This window comes from Drosophila navojoa, chromosome 2 (genome assembly GCF_054131105.1).
Source record: "Drosophila navojoa isolate 15081-1374.11 chromosome 2, UAZ_NAV_1.0, whole genome shotgun sequence".
Classification (NCBI taxonomy): domain Eukaryota; kingdom Metazoa; phylum Arthropoda; class Insecta; order Diptera; family Drosophilidae; genus Drosophila; species Drosophila navojoa.
The window spans coordinates 12,586,153-12,599,602 of NC_142890.1; the positions used below are offsets into that span (position 1 = coordinate 12,586,153).

Genomic DNA, 13,450 nt, shown 5'->3' on the forward strand with positions numbered 1-13,450 from the left:
AATCTAGAATAATATTTAAATTTTACCGCGAAGGCAATAGTGCTACCACACTATATATCCGAGTGGCCAGACAGATTTTTGAGTGGCTTATCTTTACAAAACTATCGATATTTTGTATTCAGTCGAAGAGTGAAAAAGTACTCATAAAGTAATATTTATATGTGTTGGTGTCCATGCATACATATATTTACAAATCTATATATGCATACATATCGTGCATATGTATGTATGTGTGTATGTACATACACATCTACATCGACTTTTAATGGTTTATTGATAAAACTCGGAAAATCTCCACATAGATTAACTATGCCAAACTAATTCGTATTTCTAACTACATATATACATATACGTACACACACGCATACATATACACATTTACATTCATGCATACATATGTATGTATGTACATGAGTATATTTGCATCGTTCCGATTTGTATGGTTTCAATCAATTTCAATTTGTTGCCCACACACCCGCCCACAGAAATACGACAGAGCCGGCTACATGGGTTGGAGCTGTCGTCATCACCGCTTGAGGTGAACTTGAATCATGCAAAATCTGATTTTCATATGAACGTGTGATTGTACATACATATGTACATATACATATACATTGTACAAAGACTATGATTATAATACAATCGTCGGAATATGGTCAAAACGACATGGATACGTACAAATGCACACATACACGCGTGAATGTGGGCTTCGCTTGGGTCGATTAGATTTGATTTGAAACGGTCAATTTCTAATCATAACAACTGCTATCAAAAGTAAATAAAACAAGGCTCATATGGGAGTAAATGATTTAAATATTTTCTACAAATGTAGAGCTTTTGTCAAATTTTAAGATGGATACACATGCTAGTGTGTTTATAACAAATATACAAATGTATATGTATGTATATATTTATTTAAATATACATATGTACATATGTATGTATATGTGTACAGTCGTTTGCATTAAAAAGCCCACTCATAACCTCAAATCGGAAATCAAGCTCTGTTGGCAATGTATGTATGTGTGTATGCATTTAAGTGTACAAACATAAATATGTATGTGTGTATGTATGTACATCGTATGGCAGCCGGCCATCTGTGCGGCTTTTTGTGCATTTCCTGTGTGCTCTTGTGTTTCTCTGAAAATTCGATAGCTGCAGCTGTTGGCCTGCTTCTCGAAAATTCAGTATATGCTTAGAGAGAGGTAGAAAATATGGCTGTTACTGTTGCGACAGGCAACATCAAGCCGGTTTACCTAGGCTTGAATTGTATGAGTAAAAGCAACCCCCGTAAAACATGTCTATTTATGTATGTATGTATGTACATATATGGCAAGGTACAGGCCACCGGCAATTACCACACAGTCGCATTCACACACCTATACATATGTATTTGTGTATGTATGTACATGCATGTGTGTGAATGTACATATGTAGATATACAAAAATGAAGTCATCGCCTGACTGTTATGCTGCAGCATGACTCATCACAAAATTGATTTCTTTGCTACGAACAGGCCTCTAGGGGGTTCAACTTGGGGAGATGGGCTAATTTTAGGTTCATGCCACGCCCTGGTACAGTCTTATGCACTGGAAACTGCAGTCTGCAGTAAAGTAGAAAGCCATTATTCTGCACTATTAATAGAGCGTGTAACGCTCGCACTGCTTTCCCCAGCCACATCGGCATTTAGCTCCAATTATAACCGGCCCGGCCCGTTCAATGAACCTAGCTGAAAGAAATACTTGGAAGAGGGAATAAAGAAAATGCGCTTAAGATTTTCTATTGCTGGCAACACTGACTATTCGCTGACTTTATTTTCATACACAAGTTAAGATTCGTTTCATTTTTTTTTGCTGGTATTTATGTATGTGTATTGTGTTTGTCATTAAAATACTTGTAGGTTTTCCCCAACGTTCACTAGAGTTTCTTTTTCTTGTTATATTCTTGTGAAAGGCAAAACGTTTGCATTGGTTTCGACGCCTTTAACGTCCACCAATGACGCTTGCTGCGTGTGCGCTGTTTTTTGAGAGTGTGTTTAGTACTCCTCGGCACCCTCACCCTCACCATCGCCAGAGTCCATGCCGACCTCCTCGTAATCCTTCTCCAAAGCAGCCAAATCCTCACGGGCCTCGGAGAACTCGCCTTCCTCCATACCCTCACCGACGTACCAGTGGACGAAGGCACGCTTGGCGTACATCAAGTCAAACTTGTGATCCAGACGGGCCCAGGCCTCGGCAATGGCCGTGGTGTTGGACAACATGCACACGGCACGCTGCACCTTGGCCAAATCACCACCGGGCACAACAGTGGGTGGCTGGTAGTTGATGCCAACCTTGAAGCCAGTTGGGCACCAGTCCACGAACTGGATGGTACGCTTGGTCTTGATGGTTGCAATGGCGGCGTTGACATCCTTGGGGACAACATCACCACGGTACAACATGCAGCAGGCCATGTACTTGCCGTGACGGGGATCGCACTTGACCATCTGGTTGGCTGGCTCGAAGCAAGCGTTGGTGATCTCAGCCACCGACAGCTGCTCGTGGTAGGCCTTCTCGGCAGAGATGACAGGGGCGTAGGTAACAAGTGGGAAGTGGATACGTGGGTAGGGCACCAAGTTAGTCTGGAATTCAGTCAGATCAACATTCAGGGCACCATCGAAACGCAGAGAGGCTGTGATCGAAGACACAATCTGGCCAATCAGACGGTTCAGATTGGTGTATGTGGGGCGCTCAATATCCAAGTTACGACGGCAGATATCGTAGATAGCCTCATTGTCTACCATGAAGGCGCAGTCGGAGTGCTCCAGAGTCGTGTGCGTGGTCAGAATTGAGTTGTAGGGCTCGACGACCGCAGTGGACACCTGAGGTGCAGGGTAGATGGCGAACTCCAGCTTGGACTTCTTGCCGTAGTCCACAGACAGACGCTCCATCAGCAGCGAGGTGAAGCCGGAGCCAGTGCCGCCACCGAAAGAGTGGAAGATCAGGAAGCCCTGGAGACCAGTGCACTGATCAGCCAACTTGCGGATGCGATCCAGCACCAAGTCGACAATTTCCTTGCCAATGGTGTAGTGACCACGTGCGTAGTTGTTGGCGGCATCTTCCTTGCCAGTGATCAACTGCTCGGGGTGGAACAGCTGGCGGTAAGTGCCAGTGCGCACCTCATCGACCACAGTCGGTTCCAGATCAACAAACACAGCGCGGGGCACATGCTTGCCAGCGCCGGTCTCGCTGAAGAAGGTGTTGAACGAGTCATCGCCACCACCAACGGTTTTGTCAGAGGGCATCTGACCATCAGGCTGGATACCGTGCTCCAGGCAGTACAACTCCCAGCAGGCATTACCAATCTGGACACCAGCTTGGCCAACGTGGATAGAGATACATTCACGCTGTAAATGAAAAATAGTAGAAGGAAATAGGAAGTTTGATTAAAAGCCGTTCTGCCGAAGTGAATAAAATAAATCGATAAAGCCGCACCCAAAACGATGCTGACACACCAAAGTGCGTGTGAGCGAAACAGCACTCGTGCTCAGCGAATATTTGTCACAGAAGTACAATTATTTATAATTATGCACTTTTTATAGTTAAATTATGCCGAATTCTTATATAGATCTTGGTTTATAAGACATTTTTCCAACATATAACCAAAATCTTTTTTTTTTTCATGACGTCACCAATTTTGCGGTGCCGCCATCTTGAAACATGGCTTCACTCCATATTGGGCAGTGACAACCAGATTTCAATGAATTAAATAATTTTTTTTACTTTACACAAAATATGAAAAAATATTTTCACTTACCATATTGAGTTTTTATAAAATTTTTTTTCACACGACAAAGAAAATTTTACAGAAATCTGTAGAGCAACTGTTTGAGGTCTGTCTCGGATAGAACTACTACGTTCGAATAACCGGCTATGAGGCTTCACAAACGTATAACGAAAGTTTTCTCAGCGACTGCTATTTATACTCTCGGAAACGAAAAGGTTGAAGTGTGTGAGTGAGTACAATTTGATATGATGCTTCATTAGACGATGTATCGATATTTATTTGTTGGCGTTGCCACTACTTTTGTGTTTTTTTTTTGCACAACCCGCCATGTTTAAATTGTAATTGCATTTGCTGAACATTTTATCCGAATGTATTATTCACCGTATTGGATAAAATATATGATTGTCGTCTTATACGATCAGATCCTTCTGTCTACTTAGTACTAGAATCTATTACTTATAAATTAATTAAGCAATTATAGATATATGATCTCAGACAAATGCAAAAAATCACTAAAAGAATGCAGCCTAGATCTAAATGGAAAGGATACAAAAAAAAAAAGACTCCTGTATCCCCCTTTACATTTTTTCCTTTCTGAGTACACCAAACTCTAAAAATGGTTTGCCATGTATTTGTATAAGTTTAAAATGATATGTGTCTGATCATTATGTCTTCCTTATTTGTATTTCTGGTTGTAGTCAAATACTATAGCACAATTAACTATTTGGTGTTCTGGATTCGCTTGCAGTTACGAAGTTGTAGCAAATGATTCATAAATAAAAGCATAACTTTCCAAGAGTCAAGATGATGGAAAACGCTAACCATGGCTAGTGTCACTCTTTGGTTAGTGCACTGACCACTGTTCTCTGGTCAGTGGTTAGTGCTAGTGTTTAAAATTAACAGCAATGTTAAATTTACAGAATGGTAACCGTAATTTACACTGCACGAATCGATAGCAATTGTACGATAGGCGATTGGCAATGTGATTGAATAGAATAATTACTGCAGCCCTTGATAAATTCCTCTACGCGCAAAATTGAAACTACATTTCAAAGTTTTATGCAATGCACGCTTTAATCAAAATATACACGCGTATGTAATTTGTATGTGTATCGCTAGACTTTTATTTTACAGTTTATTATATTTATTAAATTTTTGTTTGCAATATTGTGGTATTTGTTAACATTATCGCGTCCGCAATATTTATTGAACACAGTGTGTTTTTTGCTGTTGAACTTTTTCGTTTTTGTTTTTTTCCATACAAAATAATAATACAAATAATCAATTTATATAATGTAAATAGTGAGTAACATAATAATTTATAATGTGTAGGCTTTAAATTTGTTTGTAATAATGGCTGAGACGTTTTCTGTTTATTTTCCCAATATCTATTGATTTTAGGGAAAAAAGCGCAACATTCTCTTAGTCGCGGCAAACATTTTAAACTGTACATATTTTTAGAACTTTATTTTAATTTTTTATATTTTTTTTTGTGAAATGGTATTTGTTAAAGTTATTTTGTTTGTTTAGTTTGTAAGCTCTAGATTTGGTAAAAAATACATAAATTAATTGGTTGCTTGCCTGCCCGACTGTGCAAAATGGAATACCATAGTTGCTGCGATGGTTCGTTTCCGTTTACATTAAGTTTCCATCTATCAGAATTACATAAAAACAGTTTGGGCAAATACTAGCTTAAAGGAGTATAATTTTATTAAACAAATCAACTCAATTATGAGTTCGAAATTCTTAATGCACATTAAATTTGTTAATTCAATTTTCATCATTGCTTTGGAAATAATTTATACAACAGACAAACATTGATGTAGGAAATAAAGTATTATTAAACAATATATGGATGTTTGTATATATGACATGCAAGTTGGGGTCTGTTGCAGTGGATATTGTAAATGATTGCGATTGAAATAATTATTAAACATTTGTATTAGAGCAATTAAAGCAATTAAGTTTCGCAAAATACATATATATGCAATTTACTTTCTTTTAACTTATATTTTCATGAATTTTTCGTATTAATACATATATAATTAATTAATTATAATAAATAAAGCCTAGTTTTAATGCCTGCTTCAAACTTCGACATTGTTCAATTACTACAAATACATATCTACTATAAAGATGTGCATATTCATATACAACTTTAATCTAAATTATCCTGGAAAATTAATTTAATGTAGCCAGTCGCGCCATCCAGTGGTGTCGCACAGAATGGACAAACTGCCTGAAAGCCATTGGTTCCGTGCGGTATTTCCACATTTGCCCAGTACCTGAATGGTAAATAAAAAGGAAGATAATTAAGATATTTTCTTTATATTATGACAGACGTGAAGTTTTCATACTTGACAGTTTTCTCAGTCGCCATGTGTCCACATGGATTGAACGCGAATGTGGGTGCACCCACATCCACATAGAAGGCCGGCTCTAGGCCCATACATAAGGTAACAACTGGCCCCAATTCTAGGCACATAGGACAACGGCGAGCACCAGTATTCTCATCCTGACCCCAGTCATGATGACCTGTTGGACAAGAAACTCTCGACCTTTAGCACAAAATTCTCCATTATATTATATGATTATATGAACTTACCCTGCACATGGCCGCAGTTTAAGTACACATAAGGCTGATTAACCTGATCACTGATATTTACTTTACGTGGTATAACCAATGTATTAAGGCCCACCGGGCACTGTGGACGACCCGCGTTAATGGCATCGATAAGCTTTTCCAAATCGTGTTTGGTCTGTAAATACGAAGAGTGGGTTATTAAAGTCAATCAAAATAATGGTTGAGCTCATGCTTATTACCGGTGAATGCTGCAAACCCTCGGCGGAACGCCAGAGCAGTGTTGCGCCGCAGAGATCAATGAGTGTGCCATCCTGCAATATGTTGCATTCATCATAGATCTGGCCAAATGAGAGAATATAAATTAGATACACTTCGCCATTTCTATACATTATAAACTTGTTACGTACAGGCTGACCCTTTTGTTGTGCCGAACGCGATTCGCGCAGGCTGAAGACATCGCCACCCACGGAGCACTCGCGCCATAGGCCGCACTTGGCGTTGCCGCCGCAGAACGAGCCTTTGGGGTGCATTATTAAGACACCATTAGTGGTCAGACCGTCGATTTCCACATTATCTTGCCATTTGGTGGCCTTTTCCTGCAACAACAATGAAGCTCATTAGCATGCGAGTTTTATTAAGAGTTTGGCCCAGTTTACTTACGCCCAAAAATATATTTCTGCTCGAATCAAATCCGGCGGCAAAGATTTTCGCCTTGGCGGGCTCACATCGATTCACCAAAATGCGGCACGCGAAACGAGAAATCGTGCTCTGCATTACCTTCGCATCCTTCTTATCACCGGGCAACGTGTCCATTACAACAAAATCAATGGGGGATTCTGATGAGCGTCCCACCTAAAAATAGTTGAGCCATACTCTGATTAGTCAAAGCAATTGCTGATTAGGCCCTCATTGATTGACCTAGCTTCTATCTGTACACACACACACACACAGACACACAGGCACACAGACACACAGACACACAGGCACGCATACTTAATGCAACACTCAACTGCCGTTCAATCCATCTATCAATGTTCAAATAAGTGCCAAATCATGCAATATTGGCATTTCACTTCAAACTCGTAAGGAAGTGCAAATGAAATTCGACGCGTTGCCATGCCAGTGCCGAATCGGTAATCAATATAAATTATAAATAGATTTATCCTTATACTCAATGTCAAAACTAACGCAAATTATGGAATGTCTAAGCTATGACCAACATAAACAAAAATATAAATTGGAGTAAAGTACAAGTTAACTACATAAGTTTAAACGTTTGACTTTGAATAGTTTTAGCTTTTCTTTTTTCATTAAATTATATATTGTTGAAGTTTATTTAATATTGGCGAAAATTAAGTAAATGTAAAAAAATGTAAATCAACAATTTAAGTTTACAAAACAAAGATAAAAAGCAGAAAATTAGTTATTATCACTTCAATCAAATAATAAAATTGGGTTTGTTAAGACAAGCTAAGAAGGCCGTATTCTCCAGTCAGATATTCCAAGTCGAGCCTTCGGACGAGTGAGAGTCTAATACCTAATTGTTACAGAGCTACGATATTTTGTTTTTGGACTAAATTGAGGTATTCTCGCGAGAACCTATTCTCTGATTCGAAGAGAAATGCTGACATCTCTTATAGATATGTTGACATCTCTTATATACATATGTATATGTATATATTTTCTTTTTTAATTTCTCAAAAATAAGTCCACAATTTGTACCTTAGAAGCTTGTTCTCTTTTATGAACTCACCTGAAACATATCCGTTTCTGTGTCCTCCTTGTACTCAACAATAACGGCCTGACTGCGTGATAGTGTGTACGATATTGAGTGCTGGTTGGCATCCAGTATAGCCTTCGATGTCTGTGGTGATTGTACGATATAGTGTTTCGATCGCTTGACGCCGCTCGGCTCCGTGCGTTTGTGCAGCACGAATTTTGAGCGCCGACGACCACGATCGCCCTGCGGCAAGTAGCCATTGTAGCTGCAAACGAAACGAAACGAAACGAAACAATATTTTACTCATATGAACTTCTTTGGCTGATTTATGATCAAGGCAGTGCATGCATGCTGCGTTAGAGAGACACAGAGACCCCAGTCAGCGTATCAGTCTCCATTTTGGGACCACGAATATTACGAAACGCACAGCTAGAACAATTTGTTACATTCAGTTTATAGGTCAAGTTCTGCGTCGGTCGGCAATGTGTTTACACAATCAGCCATGCCCCCACTCCCCACTCCCGCCCCAGACACGGATAATGAGTTGAAATACCATGAGGGAATTTTGTCGAAAAGAGTACATTGGCGAGTCAATAAGTTAATTGCCAGATCATTACGGGAATTCTATGGGTACACAACAAATAGAGAAGTTTCTAGGTTGTCAAATGGTTTGCGCTATAGAAGATCTCTTAATATCATTTGCGGCTGTCGATCGCGCACAGAGATCGCTCTTTGATTACCTAAAAGGCACGCACACTGCCCATTAAAGGGCTAGATCGAAGAGTTTATTACCACGTTGCTTTAAAAATAGTTTTTATTGATTAAATAATTATGTGCGCTAATATAATTATAGCAATTTGAGATAATAGTGTAAGGAAAACATGAAACATTAATGTTGAGATAATGGCTAAATAAATAAAGGCTTTTATTCATTTTTATTGCTTCGATATCTTTTCATTGTTTCATATACATATATACATATGTATATGTATGTATATATTTATTTGAATACATAGGCCCACAGAACTCATAAATACCTACATACAAAAAAGTTCCATTTCTACCTAACTTTTGACAATTTAACGAGCTGACAGCCCACATAAAATAACAATAATAATGTTGTATAGTATATGATTTTATTAACAAGCATTTCGAAAACGGGCCGATGAACCCAAACCCTTACAGTGTGTATACAAAAACACAATAATTGCTTGGCAATTTCTATGGAATAGAATATCCAACATGGGATATATAAATACATATGAAGTTCTTGGAAAATCAAAGTGAAAAAAGCAACAAAAATAATTCGAACAAATAAACAAGGTCTGGGCATAGTGGGAAATGTGGACATTTGAGACCCGTAATTACTCGGACACTAATGCTAGTGATGTTATGATATATTAATGTTCACATTTAAGAAGTTGTAAATGATATTTAACGCATTAGCAAAGCGAGGCGACAGTGGGACGACGACGACGACAAAAATAAAGAAACAAAAAAAGAAACCAAAGCAACAGAAATAAAAGTTGTTTTGTTCAAATTTGACGGGTACAATTAAGACCTGGTACGAGCATGAGACAAATGCCTTGACTGCTCTTGAATACTATATACGGGGATTGCCTTCACAATTGTCTTTTATATCATATGTCGCCAAGCAGCGAGAAGAAGACATTCGAATGGGCAGCATCCATTGCGGTGCTCAGAAACGAAAAACATTTGAGCAGTTGTTGTAGACGAGCCTCTTGTAGAGTTGGGGAAAGATGCACTGCAGCACTTATACGGCGATAAGCTAGTGCTAATGACAATGACTCAGGCGCAAGCACATTTGACTCACGTGTGAGTCAGCTAACGCGTGCGCGCCGGGTAATCAGCGCAATGTCAAATGTCTCAGTCAGGGACTGAGTAACGGAGAGAGAGAGAGAGAGAGGGAGAGAGAGGGGCAAGCAGACAGCTGGACAGCCATCAAGATGTACAAGCGGGCATCGCAGCTGCCGGCCGAAATCATCAATCTCAGAACGCTGCCGGCAGCAGCGTGAATCTAATTTATGTGCCTAACTGGCTGACTGACTCCCCAGCCAACTGGCCGACCGGTCAACTGGCCAGACGGCCAACCGACCGACCGACTGACTGACCAAAACTAAACTGGTTGCGGCTTACAGCGTTACAGAGCAGCAAGAGTTAAGCCTTTTGTTCTATAGACGCCCCAGCACGGTTGCCTTGCACAGGTCAGGCAACACTGTACACAGCTGGAGGGCAGGGCAACGCACACTGGGGCTAAAGCATGGGAAATTTCGATGAAAATCACGAAGAGACAATAAATATGAGTTTTATTACACTTATTGACATTTTTACAATTGTTTAATTTTAGTATTAATAAAACTGAATTTTATAACATTTTTACTTTTATTTGTTGTTATTCTTGTATCTTTTTTAATCTTTTATTAATCTGCCGGTCAATGCCATCTATAGATCGAAGCTACGAAGAAACCAGCTGCCCAAGCATCCAATTAATAACTTTAGTTATAAGCTAGACTTAAGCCGCAATAGATTTTCATTTATAATTTTTGGTATGAGCAACATTAATTTGGGATTATTGTAGGATCTTAGTTTTACCAAAAAAAAAAGAAGTAATCTGTAAAACAGATAAAGGAGCAGAGCTTTAAGCCAGAGCTGGCTCGAATGAAATGAGGCCATAATTATAATAAGCCAAAGCTATTTAATCTTGAAAACGTCTAGGCCTGTCTACGTTGCAGTATTGCAGAGGTTTTTCTTATGCATTGAGAAAGAAAGAAAAAAAAACTTAAGGGTTTCGTATATCATTGCACTTACCCAAGTATAACTAATTCTCCGTATCGCAGTCGGGGTTTATCGTGCCCATCGCCAGCGTCTTCAGCCAGTATGGGAGATTCTGTTCCGTCGGTTCTGTGGATGCAAATAGAGAATATCAAATTTGAATTAGATCAAATGTTGTTTACAAATGAAAAAGTGTAGTGCATAAAATAGTTAAGTAACTGCCGAGGCTGACCTCAAATCTCATATGATATAATACTCGGCGGCGGCGTCGCTTTGTTTAGAGCTCTGAAGGGGAATACAAACACAAACAATAAAAGTAATACAATAAAAGAAACTTTTTTCTTTCTGTTTTTTGCTTTGTAAGTTCGTAAGTTAGGGCTAAACAATTTCAGAGTAGAAATACAAATGCCAAAGGAATTGCTCATTTCCAAGCATTTGCTTCGCTGCCAGTTGGAGAATTTCAAATGAGGGGAAATATTGAAGGCATCTCATTCTGTCTCCCTCTCTTTCGCTCTTTTTCTCTCCCTTTTGCATTACAATGCATTTTGCAGCCCGCCTTTTGTTCAACTCATAAACATGTATATTTGACACTGACTCTGTCAGCTGAAGTCATAGAAATTTCTTTAGTGCAACACCTCATGTTACCTGTCCAATCCCCACTAATAGCAGGCTATGCGCTTTTGGGGCCAAATTGTCAGTAATGAAAAGGCGATAGAATAGATAACCCGGTATCTCATTAGCCAGAGAAGCGGATAGCTCTCTTTTATTTATTTATTTTTTGGGGCACGTCATATACTTATTTACAGCAATCTAATAAAGCAACTTGGCGCCGGTTGACGCCTACACAAGCATGGGGCACGCCCCACCCGTTCCCAGCAGCCAGTCCACGTGGCAGCCGGCAACCGGCAACTGGAAACTGGCAACTGACAACGGGCAAATGAATTTTACCCCGGCTTAAACTGGACTAGACTGGGCCAGAGGGTGGCCTGAGCTGGGCGGCTGACTGACGAAATGCTTTGGGGTTGCATTGATTTTTGCTCGTTGCATTTAAACTTGCTCCCCTTTTTGCCTGTTGGCAAGCAGCGGGTCAAGAGGCGAGCGGTGGGCGGTGCAGGCACTTGAAATTGTGCAGCGCAGACAGAAATTGTGCGCATAAAGAGTGTGTGGGGGGGCGTGGTGGGGCGGGCACACAGACAGTGGCGTGTGCAAGGTAAATAGAAAATGCTCTATGTCTGTCGACATGTTGCTGGGCATCAAATTAGCGCTCCAGCGTTGTTTAGATGCACACGCGTGCAGTTAAACAGATAGATATACATATATATCTATATAAATATATATGTATACATATATGGATATGGATAGATGTACCATGTGCCCGTACAGTCTGATCTGCAGCTCAAACCAAACAACGTTGACTCACTCAGCTTCAGAGGCCGTAAATCAAATGGATAAGCACATTAACAGCGCTTCAATTTCTGTTAACAGTCCACTGTTGAGCCTCAACTGCAGCGCTGTTACTTAACAGTCTCAGTCTCTGATGTCATAAATTAAATGGAAAAACACATTAACAGTGCTTCAATTTCTGCTAACAGTCGTCTGCTAACTCTTAACTGCAGCACTGTTATTTAACAGTGTACTGTCTTGAGAGTTGTTTACTTCGCACATCTTGGCCAAAATGCATTTGAGCACATAATTTACATATAATTGCCGTGGTTGCAAGAAGAAAAAGACTTCAGCTTTAAAATGTTAATTTTGTTTGGAATGGTTTATTTATTAAGGTTTAGTAATGATATAAATAATGTGTATAATGACTAGATAAACGCAATTATTTTAAATAACATGCATAACATGCATATGTGTAGCTCATATCATTCAGATATCAGGCTAAATTTTATATATTATATTATTGAATATTATTATATTCATATTGTTAGTTAACTCTTTTGAGCTTTGTTCAAATTATGTAAGTATGCATTCCTTTTAATTGTAAAGCTGCCCATACCGTTATCTATAGTCTACAGTATGTGTGCATTTAATTTAATTAACAAATCTAAAGCGCAAAAGTGCCGCCAGCTAACACAGAAATCTCTTTAAAACGAGCAAATGTTTTGTGTTTTTTTTTTTTTTTTGTCAAAGCGAGTGTATCTATTTAGACAACTTAAATTAAAGTAAATATTTTGTCAACGACAACAAAACAATTGCCAGAAATATGCGTACACAGTTGAATGATGTGTGTGCTTCATAACAGCTGCCCAAATGGCACAATTGTCAATTCAATTTGGAGGGGGCGGAGACGTGCCCAAAAATAAAAAAAATCTGAATACTTAAAAGCTTTAACAGAATTTCCAGTTACGAAATGGAAAAACTATTTGCGTTTCTTGTTAGTCACACACACACACACGTACACACACACACACACACAATCAGCTGTTTTTAGGGCCACAGTGCTTATCGATTTTCAAACTGGCAGCGAAAGAGTAAAGGCATTCTGCATCCATTTCTTTTTTTAAACTGTATATACGTATATATACATACATACATATGTATATGTATTGTATATGTTGCTATAGAACTGTATAGTAAGTTG

At 39.1% G+C, this 13,450-nt stretch overlaps 2 protein-coding genes across 2 annotated transcripts in view; both read right to left on the reverse strand.

Moving 5' to 3' along the window:
- Positions 1-1,776: 1,776 nt before the first annotated feature.
- Positions 1,777-3,982, reverse strand: alphaTub84B (alpha-Tubulin at 84B). Its single transcript, XM_018107098.3, has 2 exons — positions 3,797-3,982; positions 1,777-3,386 (listed from the first exon to the last, which is right to left on the reverse strand). Exons 1-2 carry the CDS (start codon positions 3,797-3,799, stop codon positions 2,037-2,039), a joined length of 1,353 nt encoding a protein of 450 aa, XP_017962587.1. The 5' UTR covers positions 3,800-3,982; the 3' UTR covers positions 1,777-2,036.
- Positions 3,983-5,002: 1,020 nt separating this feature from the next.
- Pli (E3 ubiquitin-protein ligase pellino) overlaps positions 5,003-13,450 on the reverse strand; it is a 31,702-nt gene continuing 23,254 nt past the window's right edge. Inside the window, exons 3-10 of the mRNA XM_018107111.2 lie at positions 10,900-10,992; positions 8,104-8,335; positions 7,011-7,202; positions 6,758-6,946; positions 6,590-6,688; positions 6,372-6,525; positions 6,124-6,301; positions 5,003-6,051 (exon numbers count right to left, since the gene is read on the reverse strand). Coding sequence (XP_017962600.1) covers positions 5,925-6,051; positions 6,124-6,301; positions 6,372-6,525; positions 6,590-6,688; positions 6,758-6,946; positions 7,011-7,202; positions 8,104-8,335; positions 10,900-10,992 — 1,264 coding nt within the window. The 3' untranslated portion in view covers positions 5,003-5,924. The remainder of the gene's footprint in view (positions 6,052-6,123; positions 6,302-6,371; positions 6,526-6,589; positions 6,689-6,757; positions 6,947-7,010; positions 7,203-8,103; positions 8,336-10,899; positions 10,993-13,450) is intronic.